The 26,172-nt window shown below is 45.2% G+C and overlaps 3 protein-coding genes across 7 annotated transcripts in view; 1 reads left to right on the forward strand and 2 right to left on the reverse strand.

Annotated features, from left to right (window-relative positions):
• The window catches only part of LOC128890809 (protein Skeletor, isoforms B/C), a 44,035-nt gene extending 27,597 nt beyond the window's left edge, over positions 1–16,438 (reverse strand). For 2 of the 4 annotated variants that reach the window (XM_054149692.1, XM_054149689.1), the window contains exons 1-2: positions 3,968–4,615; positions 2,021–2,199 (exon numbers count right to left, since the gene is read on the reverse strand). In XM_054149692.1, the coding sequence (XP_054005667.1) occupies positions 2,021–2,087 (67 nt within the window). In that variant the 5' untranslated portion in view covers positions 2,088–2,199; positions 3,968–4,615. Of the gene's footprint in view, positions 1–2,020; positions 2,200–3,967; positions 4,621–16,367 lie in introns of those variants that run through there. The other 2 variants (XM_054149691.1, XM_054149690.1) reach the window with 2 other exon arrangements.
• A 1,512-nt stretch (positions 16,439–17,950) lies between these two features.
• On the forward strand, positions 17,951–19,502 carry LOC128890833 (protein BCCIP homolog). Its single transcript, XM_054149732.1, has 3 exons — positions 17,951–18,223; positions 18,604–18,861; positions 18,922–19,502. The coding sequence occupies exons 1-3, from the start codon at positions 18,113–18,115 to the stop codon at positions 19,465–19,467; spliced, it is 915 nt and encodes a 304-aa protein (XP_054005707.1). The 5' UTR covers positions 17,951–18,112; the 3' UTR covers positions 19,468–19,502.
• On the reverse strand, positions 19,491–24,425 carry LOC128890817 (shootin-1). 2 transcript variants are annotated; one of them, XM_054149708.1, is made up of 9 exons: positions 22,460–23,139; positions 21,614–21,727; positions 21,440–21,534; positions 21,225–21,378; positions 21,024–21,152; positions 20,798–20,943; positions 20,190–20,721; positions 20,042–20,100; positions 19,491–19,970 (listed from the first exon to the last, which is right to left on the reverse strand). In XM_054149708.1, the coding sequence occupies exons 1-9, from the start codon at positions 22,899–22,901 to the stop codon at positions 19,836–19,838; spliced, it is 1,806 nt and encodes a 601-aa protein (XP_054005683.1). In that variant the 5' UTR covers positions 22,902–23,139; the 3' UTR covers positions 19,491–19,835. The 2 variants fall into 2 exon arrangements, with proteins under 2 accessions (XP_054005683.1, XP_054005681.1); XM_054149706.1 differs by having other exon boundaries at positions 21,024–21,378; positions 22,460–24,425.
• Positions 24,426–26,172: the final 1,747 nt, after the last annotated feature.

Consider the following 26,172-nt stretch of genomic DNA (forward strand, 5'->3'; position numbering starts at 1 on the left):
GGAGCTTTATTGGAAACTACATGTGCGCATTCGCCATCTCTATCTCTCTCTCTCTCCCTCTCTCTCTCTCTGTCTTCTTCTCTCTATTTTCCGTCTGTATTTATTTCACGTTTACGAGCAGCCAAGATACTTTCGGTTAATAATCCAAATTAAAGTTTCTTCGGCTTGAATCGGCTTATCAAAAATCGCAGGGGGGTTTCATTTTATTCGAATTTACGCTTCCTCGGACGGAATTATTTCCTTTATAGTAGCCAGATAGAGAGAAGACGAAGCGGGGGAGGAAAAAAAAAGCTTCTCTAATCCTTTCCGCCGAGTAATCCTTTCCCTCGCGCCGGAGAAAAAGAATCACGTTCGGGAGAAAGCGGTGAATTTCGAAAAGCGCGGGTCGTTCATCTCGCGTTTTTACCCCACGGTAGCGTTTCTCCCTGGCTGTGCGCGGGGAAACGATAATCCAGATAAGCTGCTAAATGCTAGCAATTTGAGCGGCGGGATCTCCAGAAACAATATTCCGTACTTGAAGCCGACTAATGCCGGCTAACGGTCCCGGGGAGTTCCTTATACCGGGTGCTTCAATTAAATCGCCTCCGATGCAACCGCCCTCGGAGCGGTCATTGAGATTCGTCTTGAATACACGAGGATTATCGGATCGTCTTGCACTCTCGCTCGATTCGTTACGAAAACAACATTTAGGCGTTCTCTCTGCTCTGCGTTCGCCGCGGAGAAATTGATCGTTTCGATCGCAACTACGAGGATATCGATGGAGAATCCGATAAAAAAAATAAAGGTGGCAAGGGATAAGACGAGAAAAAGAGAAACGGAAACGCGTAAGGACAGGGACAAGGTGGTAGGACGAGAACAGAGAGAGAGAGAGAGAGAGACGGAGGGAAGAGTCTGTGACGTGGAGTGAAAGTCCTCAAATAAAAACCAGGCCAGGGCTTCGTATCTCGACGAGAACACACCAGGGCCATTATGCAATTACGGCGACGCATTTGCCGGCGTCTTTCCAGCGGTGGCTCGGTCCGTAGAGCCACGTCCTCGTTTCCCTTAGTAATTTACCGCCTAAATCGCTCAAAGTTTCCAAATTACCGTAACCGCCACCGCCGGTACATAGATGCTGTTTCTCGGCGACAGGTCGTTGATTCGGCGAGCGCCGCGAGCATTCCTCATCGTCGATGACGAGTTTTCCCTTTGTTGTAACGTCCGACGACTCGTGTCGTTGCGCGATCGAAGCACGTATCGTTCGCATCCGACAAGAATCACAATCGTATACGAACGAATTCGAGGGATCTACCTTAAATGTATTCTTTGCAGTGATTGCTTCTTCTACATATTTTAGCTACACTACCGCGGTAACAAGGACGGAATTGTTTGAATCGTCGGTACCCCTCGCAGGCATTCTTTTCAGCTGCCAATGATACGTAACCGTATGAAAGTCTGGGCTCGTCATACTTTCACACGAGCTACACGTCTCGCATACAGTTAAACCGTAAATTTGCGCGCGATTGAATAACAAGGCTCGAGTCTTATAAACACGGTGATATGTCAAATATTTAGTACCGGTAACCAGTTTGATTTATATTTGTTTATTCGAACGAGTGGAATACCGTAGCGCAACTATGTAACGTTCATCGATTGGTAATAAATGTTTCTCTTACACAATCGCTCGTTACGTAACCGACAGACCGTTCGAATAGAGCTTACTCGAGATTCGTTTGCGTCTAAGACTATCGCAGATGTGATTTTTGGTTAACTCGAGGATGGTCAAAATTCTCTTTAAATCCCCCTCTTTCGTTAAAGCTTCTAAGATATATGCGTTTCACTCTAACCCGAATGCGTTGCATCGATCTAAACGTTTCAAGCATGCTAAGAACCGTACGCGAAGCATAGATGCGTTTCGCTGTTGTGTTCGTTAACTAGCGTAACTAGGTGGTTTCGTGTCACAATGGGCCAAGCACAACAAGCGTCCTCGCACACACGGGGACGCGGACCGAGAGTAGCTTTATTAAGCAAAATGACTTACCAGAGTGTGACGTGGTGTAGGCGAACAAAAGCAGTCCGGAAATGAGTCGCAGTGACGTCGCATCCATTTTTCGGTTCCGGCTTCTGTTGGCCCGAGTCCTCTTCTCTCCCGCTTACCGTTGGCTCGGATGATGGAACATGTATACACACACGAACCACACGCGCGCACTTATGTTCGATCTGGAATTCGAAAGGAACACTGTTGAAGACTCGACGATTCACGCGAATTTCCGCCTGCGGTGGCCCGCTCTTTTTCTTTATCTTTTATATGCTCCGAACTGCGTCGCGGTCAGGAAAGCTTTGTTTTTTAGAACGGACGGCGCGATGCGTTGCTCGAGTATCCTTCGAAATATTCCGTTCGTGAATCGTGACCTTCTTCTCGAACCCTCAACTGTCTTTTCCTTTAAAATTCGGGAATAGAATGTATGACTAATCGTATTAAAAACGAAGGTAGTCGGTACAGAGAATTATAATCTAGAGGATAGCTTGTATAGAGTACACGCGTTTTGAATTCCAATTTGCGAGTTATTCGAAGTCGAGGTCGAAAAGAGTATCGACTTCCTTTCTATATTTAATTGGAACAACTCTGTGTCGCGTAACGAGAGGAGAATGTACAAGACAAACGTTTTGTCGACGAGTAAAATATCGAATGCGAACAACCACAAGAAGAAACTAGCCAAAGCGAATCGTGTTGATACTTAAATCGACCCGTCGAAGGAACTCTGCGTAGAGAACAAATCGAGAAACGAGTGGCGACGGTGTCTTGCGGAACGTGTTGACTATTGACCGAGACAACGTCGACTGATCTGAAATTTGCGAGTGGCCGTGTAGCACACCTTTCCCGTGTGGCCTGGCAGCTTTGAAAAACGTGCGGTACAGTCCGCGCGACCTCGAGCGCTCACGAATCTTGCTGCTACTTTCTATCGGCATCGCGTCGATGGTTTCCCTTTAGAAAACCTACCGCGCTATCGTCGATTTTATTTGGTAACCGGCCGAGTCGGCCCCGTGGAATTAAACCTAACGACGAGTAACATCTCGGAGAGTTCCGAAATCGTAGGATTCCCGAAGCTGACTGGCTCAGACATTATGGAGAACGTGGACATTGACTTTAATCGGTTAACGCGTCACGAAAGTTTCGCTGCTCGAATGCGCTTCGCGCGTATTACGAACCTGGTCTCGTGGAACAAACCGGAGGAGAGAGTGACGCGCAACGCAATCTTAGAACAATTAAAATGCCATCGGTAGGATCGCGTCGGATTTCGTCGACGGAAAGAAAGATGTACGTTCTGGTTGATATCCATTGGTACGCGATTCGTGGGTCGTTGTTCGTGCATTTGCGAAAATACACAACGTCTAGTTACATTATCGCGAAGCAGGATTTCGATAGTCGTGTGTCTGAGCGGTAACGCTGGGAAGTAGAAATGGAACGTACCGGGTCAGACCGAACGCGCCATCTTTTACGAACGTTAAATATCATCGAGTGCAGCATTCGGAAAGTATACTTTTGATACGCTACGTTTTGCCCATTTTCGCGTTACTTTTACATCGACGATTCCTGTTAATATAAACGCGGTACAGTGTTTGCACATCACCGTGGTATTTCCTGTTGAATAGCGTTGCAGCTACGGCATAATCTCTTTCTACCGGTCGAGAGCACACGAAAATCGACTGGCATTTTCCATATCGGTCGGAGAAACAATTTCAATCGGTGCACGATTTTCGGTTCGGTTGATCGAAGACTAACGTTCGTTATTTCCGACGCTATTCGCCGGACATTTTCCAATATAAGAATTCACTGCAACGCGAGTTTTACATGTAATTATTTCCTCCGTCGTTAACGACGAGCGAAGAATCGTCAATCGGGAACATTTTTCTATTCCTCACCGTATCTTTCCGAACTTATCTTACGATTCAGTTACACAAAGTATTCCAGTTAGGCCTTATTTACCTTGCACCGTCACGATTCCTCACTTCATCCCGCATTTCGTATCCTCGTCGCTCCCCTAATCATCCCTTCGATTATTCAAATTTGATCGCAGGAGTCACAAGTTTCATCGGCGTGTATCAACCACCGTGCGATGCATCCCAAAAGAGTCCGAGCAAAGGATAAGTAAACGCGCAACGAAATAAAACGAATAGTAGGATTCCGAGGCAAGCTGGTGCAGCAGTCGGGGCACCTGGCTGTGCGGAATGCGAGCAAAGCCAGCGAGGAAAGGGGCAACTCGAGCCATAAAATGGAACGATACGACACCCCGAAGGAGAGCTTGGCAAGCGCGCAGCTGGACACACGGGAAACGTAAGAAACGATCGCAGGCAGCGCGAAGCGACTAGTCCGCGTCGTACGCGCGATGGCAAGCGGGCAACCGGGACGAAACGAGAGGAACGACGAGCGACCCGACGAAGGAATAGTTTGACCGCGACGGGAACCAGGTAACCGCGCACAGGAGAAACTGGCGACGAATTATCCCGTTCGACGAGGGGCTAACCTGTTCAGCTACGCTAGGCGCAGCGCAGCGCGGCAGAGAGAGCAGGGAGAACCCGCGCTAAGCTCGCTCGCTCGCACCGGGTGCGTGGAGCGCGCGTTTTCGGACGTGGAAGGACTGACTGGGGGTTACGCACGTAGCGTACGCGGCTCCGGAACATGTATTGGCGGCCAGGGAAGCTCCACCTATCGCGCGCCAGAGTGGGAGGGCACAGGGACGACCTCGAGCTTGCGCCCTCGACCGGTTCCGTGCTCCAAGCACAACCCCTTCCTTGGCTTTTTCCCAACTTTCGAGCTTGCGGTGCACCCCCGCCGACCCTCTCGCCGCTCTCGTCCTCCTCCTCTACCCCTGGCCCTGCAAACACCCCCGGAACCTACCACCCGACGTAGTCACCATTACCGACGCCGGTTCTGCGCCCAATCTCACCCCACCCTAGTTACCTGAAGAGCCCCTGCCTAACACGGCTACGGTCGTCGCTAGCGATGGGACCAATACCCTCGCGTCGACTTATCGATACCTCAGAGACTGCCGATTGTTATCGAGAACGGTACTCCGTATCGGCCGGTCGGCTGAAAAATCGCCAAGTCGCCAGGCCAACAGCTACCACCGGAAAGAGGGTAAACGTTCAGCGGAATTTTGACTATCGACGATCCGACTCTTGACGCGATCCTTTCCGATCCTTCTCAGGTTACGGAACGAGTAAGTATCAAAACTCCAAACTTCGAATACGGTAGACTACGAGAAAGTACGAATACGAGAAAGCTAATAGTTTTTGGAAACGGCAAGCGAAACCTTTGGCTCAACCTACGCGCGCCTGTTCGACCTATCTCCCACGCATTCGGCGAATACCGTAATCGCTACAAGATTCTCCACCGTGTACGTCACAAGGCTGTCGAACGTTGTCCACCTACGTCCTTCGAATAGGCCAAAGTTCGAGAAAAGTGTTCGTCGGCTAAAAGCTACTCTCGTCGATGCTGATTTTTGTTCCACGTCGGAAAATGTCACCGTTAAAGTCAAACGTCGTTCCGTAAGATATTGCGAATCATCGGATCGACGCTATCGCTAGGTAGACGTAGACGAAATTTGAACTAGGAGGAACGGACCGCAAGCACGTCGAGGATTTCGGCGGAGCACCAGGAAGCGAGGTCAGACGAAAAGAGGAGGGTGGCCTTTTGCAGCTGCAACTGCAGCTAGTGCCTTCTTGTAGCAAACCGCGGTTAGAGTTTTCGCTCTCTCCTTCTGGCCTGTCTCAGCCGGTTCGGACCTCTGCATCCCTCGTCCTTCGATACGTTTCCGGCGTACCCGGCGATGCGACTCGCTCCCTCGTGTTTTGCGTTCTTAGCCAGCTCGTAGCCTTTAATGAATGTAATACGATTTCGTTGTCTCAGCAAAGAATTCGAAATCAGCTCAACGGCTTTATCTGTTTCCTCGGCCGCGTTGGTATTCGCGGAGGAGGGTGGCCGAGACGACGAAACGGTGCAAACGGAGGGGTGGAGGTAGGAATTAAGAGACAAAAAAGTCTAGGGGCAAAATTGAGAGCAAGAGAAAAATAATAATTGTAATTGATCCGAAAGGGAAACGACGCTAATTTCGGGGAAACGTGGAGCATACAAAGAAAAAGGGAGAAAAGAAACAGTTTATGGGCAGCATATGAAAATACAAAGAGGGGATTAAAATATAGAAATAATCCAGGAGGCAGAGGAGAGCTATCGTAAAACAAAAAAGGCCAAATTTCAGGGTGTTGGTGCAGAGTGGCCGCTGAAGCTCCTCGCTCGAATGGGCGTGTCTCGTACAGCTTTCCGAAAATGGTGATATAAGCAAGCTCCGATGAGTCGACCGATGCGCGCTGCTGAATGCTCACGCACGGCAACGAGCGAGCGATAGCCCTTTCGATCGCTTAATCGCCCTTCAAACGCACTCCTCTGCAATTTTCGTTTCCGATAAAAATCTCTTCCTCGTTTTTTTTCTCGTATGCGTTGAATCCGTGGATTTTCACTCTCGTTGATGACGGGGTAAAAAGGAGAACGAAACGCCGAAAACGACGCAAACGTTAACGTCTCGTCGTTTCTATCGCGGTACGATTCGAAGAGACGATGATCCGCGAAAGTCTCTCGATAACGGAGCAATTGCAACGTGCAAGCTTCGTGTCGTTACGAGGTCGATTCGTTAAAGATCGTCTGGTCGAGCAGCGTTAATTACCGTGTAAGAAAATCGCCGTTTCGCCGTCGTTACTATCGTTTAAACGTTTGTCGACTGTGTGTATCGCGCGATACCACGATCAGCTACGCTGCAGCCAGCTTTCCCCGGTCGTTTACGCGAACTTTAAGTATGTCCGGGACACGATGACTTCGTGGTCGATAAAATTGTTGCTTTTAACACGGCCTGCAACCGCTTTTTTTCCCGCAACGATTTTTTCCATCCCAGAGGAATACCTCGTAGCTATCCAGAGCAACGGATAATCGATGGCAATCCATGCGCGGCAAATAGAACGCAGCACATAAAATTAATTGATTTCGTTGACGATCGGTCGCGCTGTAATTGGTTACGATGAATTTAAGACAGGGGAAATCTGGATGCGGCTATTATTCGCGCACCGATGTTACTTTTTTTTTTTTTTTTTTTTTTTTAAACAAGCTCGCTGTAGAAACGATTCAGTCCAGAGATGTCTACAGAATGATCGCGTTACGGAGATCGTTTCTTCTTCGGTCGAGCAAATATCTAACGATCGGAAAGAAAATAGTTTGACCGATAATGTTTCTCGCTTGAAAAGACACAACGAAACAATAACGCGTTCGAGCGGTCCGATCGAACGGAAACGAATATCGAGTGGCTGCATCATAAAATGACGAGGCTGACAGGTTCGTTAAAATCGAGAGCGTCCCATCTGATTTCAATCACGCCACGATTTAATTAAACATATGCCATTATTGAGCAACGACAGATAATAACCGCGTAACGGAATATCTAGAAGGACACGCCGATGCGTATTTTCGTGGCTCGTATCGAATACGTATATCCGAGTGGACCAGGATTGATAGACAGCAAACCGTGCTTCTGATTTAATTTCGTGATACACGCGGACGGAGATCGCCGGTGTGTCCTAAATCGATCGGTTGTCGAACGCCTTTTTCTATCGGAACGGTTAAATGAAATTTTAAGGATTCGAAATAAAACGAACGTGGAGGCCTCTTGAAGGTAAGTGCTTCGGGCGTACTCGAATTCGTCTGGACAAAAGAGAAAAAAAAAAAATGACGAATCGTAACGTGTGAAATTTCAGAGCGACGCGTATCGCAAAGAAATATACGAACGTCGGCATGGACCGTCTCGAGACGCGAGAGATTTGTCAGCTATCGGAATGTTAAAATCGACGATAAAATGGTCCCCAGGCGCGGCGAGTCTCGTTTCTCGCATTATTTCCAATTCGACTCACAGAAAGTGCATGCCGCGATTTGCTTCTTAGCGGTACCGAGCTGAATTGTGGATCTTAGTCAGCTATGCGCACGTAATGCATTGGCGTGGTGGGAAATATGGCGGTATTTCAATGAGAAATGAACTTTTCGACTATATACGAGGTGCCTCGTAACGCATCGGTACCACCCGACGATTCTACATGGAAAAACTAGGCGGAAAACGAGTTCTAGTTTTCGGGAACATCGATTTTGGAGACGCCTGGCCGATCTTTCTTCTCCGTGGCAGAATATCTTTAATATTTGTTTATTTATCCATGTCCAAATCGAGTATAAAGAACAATAGGAATTGAATTTCGTCGAAACGAGGGTTTCCCCTTCGAAGCTCTCGTTCGTTTGCATAATTTCTTTATGATCGGAAGCTGGTCCCGCCATCGCGACAACTTTTGTACGCGACCGATCGTCCATTCCCTTTCTCCCCGATCCGAGACACGGGAAATTCTCGCACGACCAACCGCACGTCGATAAACCGGCAGTTCCTCGATTCCCGCGAGCCGGTTACTCGAGGTTTCGTAAATTTGTTTCCTCCGGGAGGAAATCGCATCATCATTTCGTCGCTGTCCGTATCGGTTTCGCGCGGTAAAAAAGTAATAACGTATCTAACCCCCTCGTTCCATCGTCTATCTTTCTCAGTTCTACCTGACCACTGACTTTCCTCTCCGTCGCTTTCTTTTCTTCAATGGAAGGCGAGCTCGTTCGTGCGATGTAAGAAAGGACGAGGCTGAATTTCAAATTACTCGTTCCCGTCGCGCGTTCCCTCTCAAGGATGCGAACGGAAAGTCTCGTACCTCGACAAAATATCGGGTTGCCCGAGGATCGGAACAAGGTTGCGTCTCCTGGCTGCCGAATTAATTCCTTGTATTCGCAAGACGGAGGCATTTGTACGATTGCGTTCGCTACCAGGAACGCTCGGCTCGCGGATAGGGAACTTTATAGTTTGGCAAAGAACGAAATCCTTCGATCATTGTTCCGAAGTGAAACAACGTGTCGCGATAACCGGGGAATCGAAGCGTCGAAAATCGAACGTCCGCGAAGATTACGCTACAAGTACCCACGATTCGACGTTTCCCTCTCACGCTGAGAGGGGGGGAGCTCTCGGTATCGTCTTTCAGTCCGTTCGCGACGTACTAGCACAAATAGCACGGCTATGGAAAATAAAATTCTATCTCGACGATTCACGCGTCACCGTTCCTCCCCTCGTGCTCTTCGCCCTGATCGGAGAATCCGTAGAAATCCGTCCCGGTTTCACGGACGATACGGCCGTCCTTGGGGTAAGTCGAGCGATACTCCGATAAAACCGAGCCGATTCAGGAAGGACGAAATAAAAAAAAAAAAAAAATAATGGGGCCACGTGGAAGGTGTCGGGGCGGTGGGAGTGAATGGGACAGCCCGGGGAGCAGGTGTAGGAGGGACACAATTAAAAAAAGCTCGAGCCACGCTTTTGTCCACAGTCAGTCGACACACGAGCTCCCGCGTTTCCCGCGCACACGTCGCTTCCTTGAAAAGCTCTTTTCCGCCACGTACACGCGCGCGCGCGAGCACGATTCCTCCTCCCTCCCCTTCGGTCTCACTCCCTTTTCGAACCCTTTGTCTTTATTTACTTCTACCTGGCAATCTGTTCCTTTTTCACGCACGCGAGCCACGACGTCGACGTACCTCGGGCTTTGCCGCGCGATTTCCGAACCGCTTCCACCGACGGTACGATTCGAAAATGATATTTTCGCGCCGTGAGGAAACGAAGCAGACGAAATTTTCGAGTAATTTCAACTCGGCATGGAACGACCCGGGCATTTCTCGTTGCATCTTACAGCTTTTACAGACCCAGATGAAATTCGCGAAAATTTGCATCGTTCGCTTTCACGATCAAAGTCGACGGAAGAAACGAAACGCAATTTTTCGCATTCTTTCCCGAAGTTTCCGTTGGTTACACGCTCCCAGTCGGAACGGGAGCGAGTATTATGTTCCAAGTTTAATATCTTCCCACCGTAGGCAGTCTTTTGAAGTTCATCTCGCGGCACGTGACCACTGTATTTGTGTAACAGACTGTGGACGATATGGCTAACCAAATATTTCGTTCGATCCAGGAACAAAAGCGGAGCTGTTCTCAAATTCTCTTCCCATTTCCTCGAACCGTGTTGTTCGTTTGCAAACATACATTTAATTTTGGAAGGCTTAAGAAGAAAGTTGATATTTCGACAGACTTTTCTTTAAACGTGAAGGAAACTCGAAAGTCGTTTTCGTATATTTCGTTGGCGATCGTTACGTCGATCTCGGTCGTTGCTTTTAATTGCGTGTCGTTATTGAGAAGATCTGCGGATCTGAATATAATTCGTGCGTACGCAATCGTGCGTTTAGGGGTATGCGTATAGGAGTACTGGAGAAAAGGAGGCCTGTATTATAAAGATAGTTAAGAGGTAGAAGACAATGAACGCTCCAATCAAAATTCAAGGCAGACAGCATTGTGCCTCGGCCTTGCGCTCCGTTCCCTTTTCTTCTCCTCTCGTTTCATCGCAAACGAGCGCATTTTTCTCGCCATTAAGGTAGCCGGACAATTTTATGCGAATCGTAAAATCATCGCACGCGTTAATCAAATTTTCGAAAGATCGTAACTGAATAGGATTCATAGAAGACGATATCGATAAACGTTTAAACCTCGATCCTGTGAATGTTAATCGTTTCATTCGTTCCCCTTTGGGAATGTTAATTTGCAAGAAAATATTGTATTATTCCAACAAGCGACATCTGAAATCACGAGGCGCAATCATCCGTCTCGGGGTTTATCTTGGAAAATAATTCGAGGAGCGCGGCTCGGTAATTACTTGGGCCGCAGGCGGGAGTTAAAGCTAACAAGCTATCGAATGAGAAGTAGAAGGATTTAAATGTACTGCGGAAATCGAAACCTCGTGACATCCTGCCGTAATGAGAGAACAATGTCTCGGGGAAACAAAGAGGAGTAACAATTGCCACGGTGTCTGGCTGCACGTGAATTACAGTAATTGTCCGAGCAGAAAATGAAGTAACGCCGGGCCTCGACACGATCGAATTTGCATTGGAACAAATTCTCGATTTTCCAACCCTACCGTCCCTTCTGCTTTACATCCGAAACCTGTCGATACGATGGTTCCAGATAAAAGATAACCGAGAAATTCGATATCGCAAATTTCATTCGACGTACGGGCTCCGTCCTAATTGATCGTCATCAAACACACAAGATCGTAAACGCTACATAATCAAATTGCTGCTCGGGGCTACGCACACCCCTTGTCTATCGTCAGCGAGGGAGCAATATGAAATCGGTCATTGTCCGGACACCTTCGGGATGTTACCCGCTCCCTTTGATTTCGGAAGAGAACGCTCCGAACTTCTCCGAGAATTCGTTCGAAACGCCTCGGTAAACGGTCTTTGGTACGAACTTTAAAGGAAAAACCAAAATCTCGTTGAAAGGTGGCAGAAAAATTTGTCGAGAACAAACCTCGGTTTGTAACTAATAAACGATACGAGCCAACGAAGAAAGAACGTAACGAATTTACGAAGAATAATTACAGACGCCTGGAGAAACGTTGAGAGAATGCAGAGAGTTCCGCATCAACATCCGAAGCCAAAGGATCCCCTGGCTAATTAATTATCCGACCGGCAGGGTAATTCGCAGTGCCTCGGTCGGCCCATTAATGCAAGCATGCAGTTCGAAGGGTCGTAACTGCTCGCCTAGTTACATAAGTAGGTGCAAGGCAGGAGAAGGCAGGAGGCTGGAGGCGAGATCGTAGGTTTATTGATTCGGTTTTCTCTCGCGGTAGAGTTTTTTCCCTCTCCCACCCGTAGATCCACCCAGTCCTTATCCTACCCGTTGCTTTCTGTTGCACTCCCACCCGAGCGTCGCGACGTCGACGTTGGAAGTAGGACGCAACCTTCGGGGGCTCTTTCCTTTCCCGTGCGGCCCTGGATGACCCAAAACGCTATCGAATTAGTTCCTCTGTATCGTCGGTAGTCCTGGTTCCCGCTCGGTGACGGGATCGAGCATATCGCGAGTAACATCGAAACTTTTCATATGCGGAATCGTTAATTAACCATAGAAATTCGTTGGCATTGTACATGTTGAAATCAAGGCCAAGCGTTATCCTCTCTTTATTCTCGAAAGAATTCGTTAAAATTCGTCGAATATCGCGGGAAACTGTAATAAACGATCGCGAGTATTTTTATCGTCCAACGATATTCGTGTTGAAAATTTAATAGCCCTATTATACCGACGATACAATGGCATTATACACGGCTCGAGCCTTCCTTGCATAACAGTCCAACATTATAAGGAGGATTTCTCTTTCGGAACATTGGCGTAATACGACGCCTTACCTCCATTCACCGTGCAAGCCTATTCTGTCTTGTGAGAGCGAGTTATTAGATTTCTCTCTCCTTCTTGTTCCATTTCGAGCACGGTATGATTAATGATTATCGTCGTCGAAACTCGATAACGATCGTATTCTACTCGTCGTAATTTTCGTCGTAGGTAAATATTACAGACCATCGGCACTGGTCGGAACTGCCATTCGGAATAGCTGGGGTTTACGCTTCTTACTTGCACTCGCGGCAACGTTCCGTGAATAATAATGCTCCGGATCGACTTCAATTCCCATCCGAACGGGAGAGTCGATAAAACGATAGAGACGGTATGTACAACGGGAAACGACGTTTGCCTTCTTCAAGGGAAAACCAACCGACGAGGATGAAGATTAAGTTCCTGCAACGTCACGGCGGAAAAGACTAACTCGATATTCCCAATCCGTCGCGGTGGCTTCGAAAGCGGGAAGAACTTTAATAGGCGCGACTAAGAAAAATGCTATATGTCGAATACGTGAAATATTTTCCCTTTTCCGTTTAACCGCGAACGGTTGAACAGTGTGGGTTAAAAATAATGCGTTCACCAACTCCGATCGAATTGAATTTACCGTTTAGCCAGGAGTTACGTCGCGACAACGCTTCGGGCTCCTCTTTATCCGCGACAGAATATTCACCAGCTTTAGGGGCTGCTGCCATTAAATCGTGCTACGTACTGAAATGATTTGCAGCGCGGGAAATGGGCCAAGTTTCCACGGTGATACAAACGACAGCGAATAATATCATCCCTCGGCTAAGTAAGACTTAGCAAAAGTGAAATCTAGTGAAAAGTTGCATTATATCGGGCCACCGAGTAAGTTCGACCCGTCGACTTCTCGGCGAGCACAAAGCAAAAATCTCGTTACTCGTATATTCTGACAAGCTTTCATCGAAGAGGGTAAAGAATGCTAACCAGAGGTTAATTTGCAAATGTAGTATTTCCGTCTTCGAAATCAGATATCGTGCGTTAATGGAAGATAGCAAAGTAACCTCGTTAAATTATTTTTAATACAAGACTCCAGCACTACCCTCGAACATTCGATCATCGAAATCACCAAAAACTACGCACCTCCACCCTCCCATCGGCCTTGCCCAAGCTCGTTTCCTCACGCGGCAAACAGTTTAGGATCACCCAAGCCCGAGCATCGTGGACGTCAAGAAACGGAAAAGCACGGAATCACGTTACGATATTACGCGGCCGAGGGTGCTTACCGCTTAAATAAATCGTAGCTTAAACGTAGCCCTTTGAACGGTTCGGTAGAGCCAGATTCGAAAAGAGGAACCTTTGCTATTCTCTCGCGGTGACTCGTGATTCGCTCGAGTGCCTCTTAACGTTTGAAAAGAGCGGAGATATATTTATTCCGACCGACGTTAAGCTGCGATCTTCAACCCCTCGACTCGAGTACAGAGTATTAGCGCAACGGTTACTAAAAATACCTTCCGCAAGTATCGGATGACATTTGTACGTCGAAGAGTCTCGAGAGTAAAAGATTTTCGACGACGAAAGCAAAGCTTCACCCACGCATTCGATCGCGACGTGTTGCGACACGCGTCAGACCCCGACGTTCAACCCCCGCGAAAAGGGGCACTAATGCCATGCATATACGTCAAGCTAAGATAATTTTGACGTCCACCTACGAGAAACCGTTTCGAAAGGTCGAGCCGGAACGGACCACCCACATGGGCTTTGACGGACCGATGGCAACGAAAGTCGATTAACTCGTATCGATTTTCACAAAATTCGCCGCGCGTTACGCAAGGGAACGATCTATCCGCGAACTCCCATCACTCGAACATATTTTTTGAACATATTCTTGAAATCGTTATTGAAGGCTCGACGTCGAGAGTTTAAGAGAAAAAACGAAAAAGAAACCGATAGATAGGTTCGCGTATACGCGAGAAACGATGCCTGACACAATGGCCTCTTTAAACTCTCTTTTGCAGTCTGCGAAAGACGCGCGACCCCTAAATTGCATTTGAATAAAGCAATTTGTGCACGTAGCGTAATCCAATTCGGCCTTCTTGCTGGTTTTCGCTACGCGAAAGCACCGATAAATCAACCAGTTGCGCCGCGCATCGAGCTGAGCACACCCCTGCGATATAACCGTATGGCTTAATTTCATTCGTTTCGCCCTGTAATTCTCACCCCATGAGAAAAAAGAAAGGACTGCGAGAACTACTCGGTACAGCGACATTTTATCGTAAGCTACGATACGTCGTTGGACCAATGTTTTGATTTATTTTTATTGTCGGGATATAATCGTTGCGAGTGAAGCGTACAGATTTATACGACATAATCAAAGATATAAACCTTTTCGTAGCATGTAGAGATGCTTAAATACTTACGTACTGTTCTCTATAATAACATCTATCAGCTACAATCTATCGCATCGTAATACGCACACCAAAACGGCCAGAACAGAGTTGCCGTATACTGATATGAGCGAATTACGTCGCCCAATAGTGCAACAGCATAGAACAGGCTAGGACAGCACATTCAAAATCGTGCGAAATCGATAAACGATTAACTCTCAACCTCGCGGCAGTGTTACACAAAATTTTCCCCAGATCCCGAAACCTGCGCGACCAATAGATTTTTTAAATCAATCCATACTCTGTACGCGTTCCTAACCCTTTACCTGCGAGAAAAAACTTGCGCGATCTTGCACGAAAAGTGACAATCATCTTATGCGTAGTGGTAGTTTGTATAAATTTAAGTAGCGCAGATAAAGGGTCGAACGTATGTTAGGAACGAGTCATTTGAATCTTGGCCTAATTCCGAACGGAGCAACGCGTAACGAGACCATCTAAGAAAACAGCGAGGAGAAATCAATAAACCAACCCTCTCGAGCTGACAATCCAAAACCATAACGTGGTCCTTAGGGTCTATCGTCTATCGTTAATCGCGAATCGCGAATCGCGAATGCATGCTCGGTTTTCCTTCTGGGACATATCAAACAAGATTCGACGGTTTGTGCGTTATCGGCAGCGGGCTATCGAGTTAGAGAGCAGGAGAGTAACGACGACAATTAATCGGTAATCGTGTTCGATACGCATTTCGGGAAGGGTTCGCGATTGTCGACGGAGTTCCCGAAACCGTGATCGAAATGAGAAATATCTCACATTTTCGTGGGCCGATGGTTCGCGTGACGATATCGCGATGACGAAGATCAGAAGAAAATTATTGATAAAAAACAGTCGCACGGAGCGAGGAACAACCGTAATCGCGGGGGATGCAAAGAGCAGGAAACGAAACGCAGACAAGGACAGATCAAGGCGGGCGAGACAGTTATGCTATGGAGCAGCGCTAAATAAACACCGAGCAGCCAAAATGAAAAACATTCCTTTTTGATATGTGTATACAGGACGGCCAGGAATACCTCGATTCTCGATTGCAGAAATCCGCGGGAGGGAACGAGAGAACGATCGTTTTACTCGAGATTTTTCTATGCCGCGATTGTCAACGCAGGAGAGCGTCGAAACATATGTTATTACATCGAAACACGGTTAATCGTTGGGTAGAAATTGTCTATATCTTATCGTACAACACTTGGCAAGCATCTAATTAAATTCAATGCTAAAAAATAATATTGTCTTTACTTTAGACGAAGAACAAAGAAGGTAGAATACATGCTGCTCTCGAGTAATATGAATTTCGATCGAATTATATCCGAATACGTTCCAGATAATCGAGCTGGCCCTTTAAGCGTCGCGTGTACACGGTATGGCACACGTAGCACGCGTAATTTTCTATACAACGACGATATACAGTATTCGAGAACATCTATTCAGCGGAACATCTAGAAAAACACCAGATAAAGAGAAAGGAAAGAAAGACAAATATATGGAAAGAAACAGTAAGAAGGTAGAAACAGAGAGAGACAGCCATCTCACCGGCCGCCACAGCTCAAAGCACTCACGAAATCTCACGGAGGGTAAGCACGACAAAACGGGCCACCTTTGTCTTTACGTTTGACAATAATTTATCTCTACGCGGGGACGAAGTCTAGGCTTTTCGTATTTTTATAACCTAAAAAAGCGATCGCACTGCTCCGTAATGCGTACCGGTGAACGCCGTGGTGCCACCTGACAGACTCTGGGAAATTTGAGAAAACAGTATTTCCTTCGGCCCATGCGCGTCAACTTTAATCGAATTTTCCCATCACAGTGCCGAACACGCGCATCACATTCGCCTCGCCGATGTGCAACGATAAACGAAATTCTATTCGAACGACAGACGACGAACGAAAAACACCGTACATCGATTTATTTCCAAAATTTATTTCGTGGATCGACTAGTCGAACAACCCCTTTCGCGCTTAACGCGATGTATCATTCTATTACAAACTCGAAACTTTTTCTCTCCGCGAATTAGCATTGCAAACACCCGTTGGATTCGTCAATTAACGTAACGGATATTTTGTTTCGTCGGTATCGAGTTATCCAGACACGATTAAAATCGCGGAAAGCTTTCGTTTCGAAGAAACAAGTTCGTTTGCGCGGTAAAATTGCAAAGCGCATGGCAAATGGCGTCGTTGTCGCAAGCGGTGAATACGAAATTTGTGCTCACATAATACATTCGCGTGACAGTCGTTTCTATGATTCCGTTTAAAGAGATTCCTTTCGTTGAATTGACATTTTGTTGCTCTGAAGAAACTTTCCTTCCTTCGGGTAGAAAGAACTTGAATAGATTATCAGGACACTGCACACTAAACGTTTGGGCGGGTAATGAGCTGTGACTGATTGCTCTACGCTCGTTCCAGCGTAAATTGTGCATACCCTGCCATCTGGAGACAGTTGCTTGAAGTAAATGACACGATACTTTTCGTTTTTATCAGCGTTAAATACTTCCAAAGACGATGTGTGAGTACAGACGATATATTTGCGTATTTGCGTCTTTATTTAAATGATAAGGTAGTTTACAGCTCTTGTTACACTACTGAGCGATTCGTTGTCTTTGTCGCCTCACATTATTTTCTACTCGCATACTTCCATACCTCTCTCTCTCTTGCTTCTGCCTACCATTCCGATCCTCTCTCATACTTCCATACCTAATATTTACCTTTTTTACTCTCATACTTCCATACCTAATATTTACCTGTTTTACTCTCATACTTCCATGCCTATTTTTGTCGTTGTACATTTATCATAGTTTTTTCATTCATTCCTTTTCGTTCAAACTTCCATGCCTGATATATACATGTTCTGCTCTCATAATTCCATACCTATTTTTGTTATCACAGTTCTATCATTCATTCCTTCATACTTTGGCTCGCATTGCTATATCACTTACTTTTTCATACTTATACAAAAAATTTTTTTTTTTGTACTTGTTAATACATTTGAACATTTTCATTTTTGTCAGACGATATATATAAATACTATTTCTTACCTCGTCTATGGTATACAATAAACTGAAACAGACTGATCGTTCGATGATGTCTCGTGTCTCGCGAACTGAAATGCCGACCTCGTGGAGATTAGTGGTTTCGAAGCGCCATCTTTGAAAACTTTTCCATGTTTGCAAAAAATCCATAAAATTCTGAAACATCGGTTACTTTTACTATCAGAAGTGCTTTCGTGTTTCTATTTCGACACGGATTGCCAAAGAATAACTGAAAATAAATAAGTGACAGAATTGAATAAACTTTATCGATCGGTCAGTTGTTGTCAGAAGAATTGTGGCGCTGACAGTGCCTCTGGTCGAATCTGGCGTCTGTGGACGGTGTGTCACGTGGTTTAAATCCGGCTGAACCGTCATTTCGTGTGGTGAGAATGACTGCTCCGATAAAAAAACGTGATATTCAACGAAGTACCGAAAGCAGCGACGATGACAATCAGAGTTGTAACAGCGAGGGTAACGAGCAAGATGCATTGGAGGAACAGGTAAGATATTTTTACATTATTTGCTACGACGCCGGACGTCTGTTTTGTCTTAACCTTATTTTGGAACACGCGGTCATTAAGATTAGATTCGATGCGAATGGATTACGATGATCAAAAATGATGTTTAAACTTGAAAATTGTGTAAGGTTCGAAAATCATTCACCCAACTGTCATTGTAACCAACGTGGTCGTCATTCGACAGGGGCGACGTTAAACATATTTTCTTTAATAAAATACATTCTTTTCGTATAAGTTTGCGTTAGAAAAGTACAATGTTACATTTAATATGACGGATAAAGAGAACGAGCGAGTGCTGCAAGTTTTTATTTAAGTTTACTTCGTTTTAACAAGAAATCAAAATGCTGAATTTTTACTATTAGGGAATGGTAATTCAAGTAGACTTTGAGGGAAGATGTCCGTTAGACCCAGATTATCATGGGATTAAGACTCTTTTACAGCAACTGTTCTTGAAAGCACATATCGATGTAGGTGGTCTCACAGATTTGATTATTTCTCAAAACTATGTGGGATCCGTTGTTAAACAATCGGAAGATTTAGAAGATACAGATGACGAAGACAACGAAGATAATAGCGACGTGTTTGGTATTACTACAGTAATTAATTTATCTAATGGACAGGTAAGCATATATCTTGGGTGAGAGTAGAGGCACGTTATCACGCTGAAATGTTTGTTTCAGAACCATCTCTGCATACAACAACTCAGAGATCTGTTAAGACAGTTAGCGAATGAACATGCGACAGATGCGACCAATACTATGATAAAACACGTTCTCGAGAACGATTCGGAAGCTTTAGGCTTATTAATTAACGAAAGATTCGTTAACATTCCCGCACGAATTTCCGTGCCGCTTTTGGAAAGTCTAACTTCCGAAATAAAGCGAGCGAATAGCAAAAAAATGCCATTCAACTTTTCCTACTACGTACTGATCTGTAAATTATACAAAACGGAAGACCAAAAAATTGGAAAACAATTGAAAAATAAGAAAAAGAGTAACATGGAAGAACCAACAATTTTGTGGAGTAATCCAGAGGAAGAAATTTTTGCAGAGGAAGCAACGTTCAGTTTTGAATTTTCCGTCGAAAAAGAATCGGACAGTGGTCTGTCCGGAACATGGAGCGAAACGGATAACGAGATGGTACCCTATAAAAGGATTCTTCTGTTCGAAGCGACGAAACTACAGCAAATTATTGATAAAATAAAAGTACATGTTTCTTTTCTATAGAATAAAAAAAAACAATCAAAAAGTCTAACAATAAATTCGTCTTGTATTCCTAAAAATGTATGTAATGACTGAACTAACATGTAATCGGCTTTTTATAATACACCTTTATTCGTAATGCTTACCGCAACATGTTGTCAGTCACTTCTCCCTTAACCATCATTTATTCATTTTCTTTACACATATAAAAATACGTTTCGCACGTTAATTCGATGGTATACAAATTTATTTTACGGGTAAATAAATAACGTTACTTTGAACAGCATTTCCGTAAAACAAGTCTGTTTGTATCGACAATGGTCAATCAGGTGGCGCGTGCCTCAGATTTTATTTATTAAAAATATTTTGCGCGTTGCTAACGGTAACTGTTTTCATGTCGATTGAAAAGATTGCTTTACCGGTTTGGCTCTTCGTCTCATCGTTCCTAAAATGTTTAACATTTCCGAAACTGCTGGTGGTGCGCTTTCTGCTTCTTGTCGTCTTCTTCTTTCCTCCTCCCTTTGTTTCTGCAATAAATCATTTCGTAAAATAAATTCCATTCAAGGATACGCGTTATTTCCACAATTATTGAACTCACGTCTGTCTGCTTTAGCGTGAAACGTCCACCTTTTATCTGGTTAATAATATCGTCGATAGCTGTAAAGATATCAAAAACAAAATTGCTCTACAAACGAATTTTGGACACATTTTTTCGTCAGTCAACAATATAATTAAAATATAGTTACCTGGTTGTTGTGCAACCGTCGGTGTTTTCTTTGCGATGCCAAGCATGTTCTCCATATCGGTTACGGCATTGCGTTCCGAATTCATTTTTTCTTTGGTCAGCAATTTGATCGACGACGGACCGCCGTTGTTGAACATTGGCGGTGGCGGTGGCGGAGGCAAAGGTGGCGGTGGTGGCCTAGAAAGCTTCTCTTCCAGCTCTCCAATTTTCGCCTTTAAACTTTGAATCACATTCTCCAGACTTTCCATCGACTTTTCCGCTCTTTCAGCCCTCTGCATTGCCACCTCCAATTCCGATTCCGCTAACTTCAACTTCTCCTCGACTATCTCAAATTCTACGTTTGACTCTTTCTCTTCCAGTTTTTCTTCTAGCATTTGTATATGAGAGGCGTGGCTCTGTTGCTCTTCCTCCAATAGTCTCTTTAGAGATTCCACTTCTTGAAGAACTGTCAATAATCTTCCATTGGGGTCGTCGCCGACTTCGGCCATCAGGAGCGCGCTCTGATGCGCCAGCACGTTCCTCTCTTTTTGTACCTGTTAACAATCCAAATACTTTTAATAATCGATCCACTCCATCAAAAGGTATAGCCGACGAGAACTGATGCCGTACCCTTTCCGCCTCGATTTTCATTATTTTTGCGTTTTCTCGTTCTCGATCGCACTGCGTCTTCAACGACTGCACTTCCTCCGCGACCATCTTCGTAACTCTCTCCATGTTCTCTTTGTGCACCTTCATTTCGTTTACTTTCTCCTCGCCTGAAAGGAAATATTCGAATCAATGTCTATTCTCTCTTTGATAAATGTTTTAGAATAATTGTAGGAAATCGTTCGATCACATTTTTGCCTGAGAGATTTTTCCTCCTCCAACTGTGTGGTCAAATGCGTCACTTGCTCCTGGGCCTCGAATTCTTGAAGTCGTGCGGAGTGTAACTCTGTTTGAAGCCTCGCTATCTCTTTGCTCAGTTCTGAAAATCGTACGTTTTCGCGATTAATCTTTATCGCGGCGCGATGAAATAGAAATAAAATCACGAATTTACCTTTCACCGTTTCCCTGAGCTGATCGAGATCTTCGAAATTCGAGTCGACCTCGTCCGACACGTCGATATCCAACGAACCGTCGTGATTATTTTGCAAGAACTTTTGCGTTATAATCTGCGATCTTCTTTTAAGTTCACGGTTCTGTCTGTACCACTAAAAAAGATTTCATTCCGTTGATAAATCACGCACGAGGCTGGAATCGTTTCAAGTTTACCTGTGACGCCTGTTGCATCGCTTTATGCATCGCACCTGTTTCCACATCGTATTGATGCTTCAGTTGCTCGTATTCTTTGCACACAGCCTCGGAAACTAAACGAGAGAGATACAATTTTTTGGGTGTACACGTTCACGATGAAGATTACAAATATCGTATGCACGGTGTTTTTACCTGTCCGCATTTTTTGAAGCTTCTGTTCGTTCTCCTGAACTTGTGATTGCAAAGCGCTATTTTGTTTCTGTAAATGTTGGTACTTTCTCTCCAGGTCGACATGGTCCTTGTTCGCTGCAATTTAGAAAAAAAAAAAAATATCATTAGATCGTAAATGCATCTCACGGACAACTCGTCGAATCTCTGGCGACATTTTATACCGATCGATTTATAACACTATCGCGTACGATCGCTGACTAATAAAACGACACAGCGTTCGTTTTGCATGCAGGAGTGAATCACGACCGAATAATGGTCAAGTCGCATTACAGATGATTGGCCGTGAACTATAATCACGCGTCAGCCGCTTCCCTTTCGCCGTGCATCTTTGTCGATGCATGTCTTCTTTTACGTAAGTCTATTAAAAACACCTCCGATCGTTCTCCCAATAACAAATCGATAGAAGTCAACGTATATCGAAATAATCGTTCGAATTTCAGAAATAAGAGTACAGAGTTACAAGACACATAAGATATCTCGCGTGTACGCGTCGACGATAAAACGATCGAGAAAATATTCCACTTCTCCGAGAATTATTAATTCGCATCGTCGTATAACTGAACATATCTCTGAAAGATGCATCTGGCGAAGAAGGGTGCAGCCGCTGTCCCATATTTACCAAACTTCGTATCGCGCAGCTGTTTAATCGAATTAATGCTCGACGCCGGTAGGAGAAGAAGCCGTGTTTCGTCACTTCGTTAATGATGACTAATGGAAATCGTAATAAAGTTCCCTAACTTCGCTACTTTAGGCGCGTGTATACAAACGCGCATTAGCCCGTCGAACTTATCGCTAATTATTAATTACCGGCCTCGCTCTTCTGCAGCAACAATTTCCGTCTCTTCTCAGACTCCTCGTATTTGTTCTTCCACTTGCTCTCGAGACTATTGCTCCGGTTCAGTTTAGCGACGCCGACGCCGCCGGTCGTCTCGTTCGTCCTCCAGTTAGCAAACACCGGCGAGGTCATCTTCTCCTCGGTGTTTCGCATCTCGATGCTCGACGCCGATAAATTGTTGTTCTTCGGACGCAGCTGAACGGAAGCGTCGAGCTTCTCGAAGGACGCCTTTTGAGCGGCCACCGACACGCCCCTGGACAGCTTTTCGAAGGATCCTCTGCGAGCCGGGGGACATCTTTCCTGTGCTTTGATCGCGTTCGTTACCCTCGGCACTGGGATGTGCGAGTGAATTACGCCCGTGGTCGTTCTCGTCGGCTCCGTGCTCAGAACGATCTTCAGCTCCGTTTTGTTCATGTCGCTTTTACGAATAAGAGTACAATTGAACTTTGCTTTCCAGCGAATAGTACAAACGATTCTGTATGTAACAAAGGGACAGTATCGCTATCGAAATGTACTCAAAGGGTTGGTAACATCGGCGTTCCCTAAAAATAAGCGTATTGGTCGCACCCCCCGTAGTCAAAACACGTTAGAAATAGCTAAGCTATCAAAACGTATCCGTGGCTAATTTCGGAGTACAGAGCACCGAGATAAGATGTTCTTCGAGTCACGAATACTTACTTGGAAATGATAAACGTTACGCAAAGTAAACCTCGAATCGAGTTACCGGCCAATTGCAGTCTAACGTCTAGATCTCACGTTCGAGCTTCGATAAGCGTTAACAAGGAAGCGAAAATACTAACTTGTATTTGCACCGTCGATCGACGAATCGGTAGAATATTAAATTCTAAACGGATATTTACCAACTCGCAGGAGCTCCACGAATTTGGAATATTATTAACACACTGCCGTTTCTTCTCGATAATTCTCTGTTATTGTCACTGATAATGTTGTTCGCGAAACAGACGCGTCCTAATGGTTACGCGTGAATGTCGAAAGAAAAACATTGCCCCCCCTCCCCTACTCGAAATTACGAGGCACGTGGTTGGCCGTCGCGAGAGTTAGGCGAAATTCCTGCAAACGTTTCGAAGTCGTTTCGCCGGAATTCGTGCGTCACTGTTACCGAGGATGATCGTTAACGGAACCTACGGCGACGTCATTCAGGAAAGTCTGACGTCTCGACCACTTTCGCGATATAAGTGCTTGGACAAGGGCCAGGTTAACGATCTCTCTGCGCATCGAAAGCCCAAGGCTCTCCCATTTGGCGAGTCTGCCAGGAAAGCTATCGACGATGCACACTCGTCTCAAATCGTTATCATCGACGCTAAGTCGAGTGTCGATCTTAAATTACACAAATCGTAATTACAGTTATGCTCTTAGGAGTGCCTTCTAGCTTTTTAACATCGGACTTTCGATACGTTCGCTGTAGAGCCCGTATACGCTACAGCAGAATAGTTTCTGTGGTGGCGCGTTCGCGCATGCCACGACCGTCCTATTTTCGAATATTTTCATTTCTTCCTCGGTACTATACTTACCATCCCGAAGCTGGATGAATTTTTACACATACTTGATATTACAAAAAAAAAAAAAAAAAAAAAAATTGATCATGAAATTGAATCAGCCCACAGACCTTTCCTACCATTTATCGAAAGGTTAATCGCTGAGACCCCGCAGTCTAGCAGTTTCGTACCGCACGCGCAAACACAATTCAACGGAATACCAAAGATTCCAGAGGAATTTTTACCCGTGACCAAGACTATTTTTAATTCTCCCGAGCTCGAGCGTGGTTCCGACCGAAGAGGGAACGCACTGTCTTCAGGAAGAGCGAAATGATAATTTCGAACGTGCCGTGTCATACGAGTGTCGACTCTGCGCGCAGGTCGGCGGTCACGTAGATCGTTGCACTTTTCCGTGTGCACCACGCCATCCACTCGCGATTCAATCGATCGCCTTGTTCGCATCGTTGCTCGATTTCAAACCAACTTCCGTCGATGATCTTGCGTCAAACGCGCACGAAAATCGACGATCGTCGCGGGAATAGTCGATTTAACATCGCGCCGATTATACAAGAGTTCATATCCGAGATTCCGTAATATCCTCAAATTTTCAGGATAATACTTGCAACGCATTGTTCTTATGTAAAAAAAAAAAAAAAAAAGTTAAAAAAAGATCAATATTTCAATTCGAAATTACCAAACCGCCCTCTTATTATTCGCATACGGAACTACGGAATCATACGACGTGCGATCGCCTTCGTGAAAAGTCGACAAAGTCCTTTCACTTTTCCTGTTTCGCGCTAGTGGATGTTGAACGCCGTCAAACGCCGTTCTCGTAATCGAGCGTACTTTCGTTCGACACGATTTCCCGCATTCTTCCCAGAGGCAAACGTTCAAGAGTTACGCGTTTCGTTACTTTAGAGGAAAAATAGGGGAAAAAAAAAAGGAACCGCGAATACCGCGAAAGATTAATCGAAACGACGGACACTAACGAGCTGCGCAACTTACGGTTTCAGTCGAGGCTGTTATTATACGTTGACACCGATATTAAATCACTGTTCGAACGAGTCACTGCATCTTCGAAACTCTAGTGAAGCACTAAGAAACGCTGAACGATCTTGTACGAAACGATAGTCCGTGGTGGAACTGAATGAAACGAAACGAAACAAACACTCTGCAACGAATAAGAAAGAAGGTGCGCGTTCTCCGACGTTCGCGCGCATACTGCTCATACGGCTGACCGTAATGTCACGTTATCTCGGGAGGTTCCAGACGACTCGAAAGAGCCCCGAGAGTGCGTGCCCTTCCTTTAATGAAAGATATCGATGTGTGAGTGCGTGGAGGCAAGGCTTCCTCATTGTCAGCGAAAAACTGCATTGCGCGCGTTGTTCTTCTTTTGTTTACGTATCATTTCGTGGGTGTTTCGAAAGAAACGCTGTTACGAATGCGCCAATTTAATCGACGACGATCGACGTTAATCGACTCCTTTTTCTTTTTATCCCGCGAGGCAAGTTTTTATTAGAATTACGTATTGTGAAATGTTCTTCTGTAATTTCTGTACAAGTACCGATTGCCAACTATTTAATCGTTTCGTACAGTTGCAACAAAGAAACATTTGTTCTCCAAACATTTCAACGCAACTGTTTCTAATCGACCGAATCTTTCATAGCGCATCGAGTAACTTGCTTTAATAACGCGTTATCACGCACCTATTAGCCATGAAAGACACTTGAGAATGCATGTCGTTGCTTTAATATCGTGTTCGACCTACAGACGAGAAATTCATCGGGAGAAGGTGATAAGACTTTATTGCGCGTATGTGTGATTAACATTGCTTAATCGAAACGATCGTCGAAATATGTTCGTTTGACAATTGCGAAATGATTGTTTTCATAAAAAAATTTGTCTTCTGCTCGGTGACCACATGCATCAGTTGTCATCGCATGTATAACACAAGTCAGGTGCGTTAATGGTTACGTTGCCTTCGAGAAACGGTCTCCTCGATTTCTCCGATACGATTATTTTTTTCTGCGATACAGCTGCGCACACATACGCGAAAGAAAGAAAAACCGTAGGAACATAGTTTCAACGACTACGTATGCGGACTTGAGTCATAATTTCTGAATAATCGTCCAAGTCAGTCTTTGTCCCCGGTTCGGTTGCCACGGAAGCACGTTGACGCCTTTGCGGTA

Source organism: Hylaeus anthracinus, unplaced genomic scaffold (assembly GCF_026225885.1).
Source record: "Hylaeus anthracinus isolate JK02 unplaced genomic scaffold, UHH_iyHylAnth1.0_haploid 12001, whole genome shotgun sequence".
In the NCBI taxonomy this organism is placed as follows: Eukaryota; Metazoa; Arthropoda; class Insecta; order Hymenoptera; family Colletidae; genus Hylaeus; species Hylaeus anthracinus.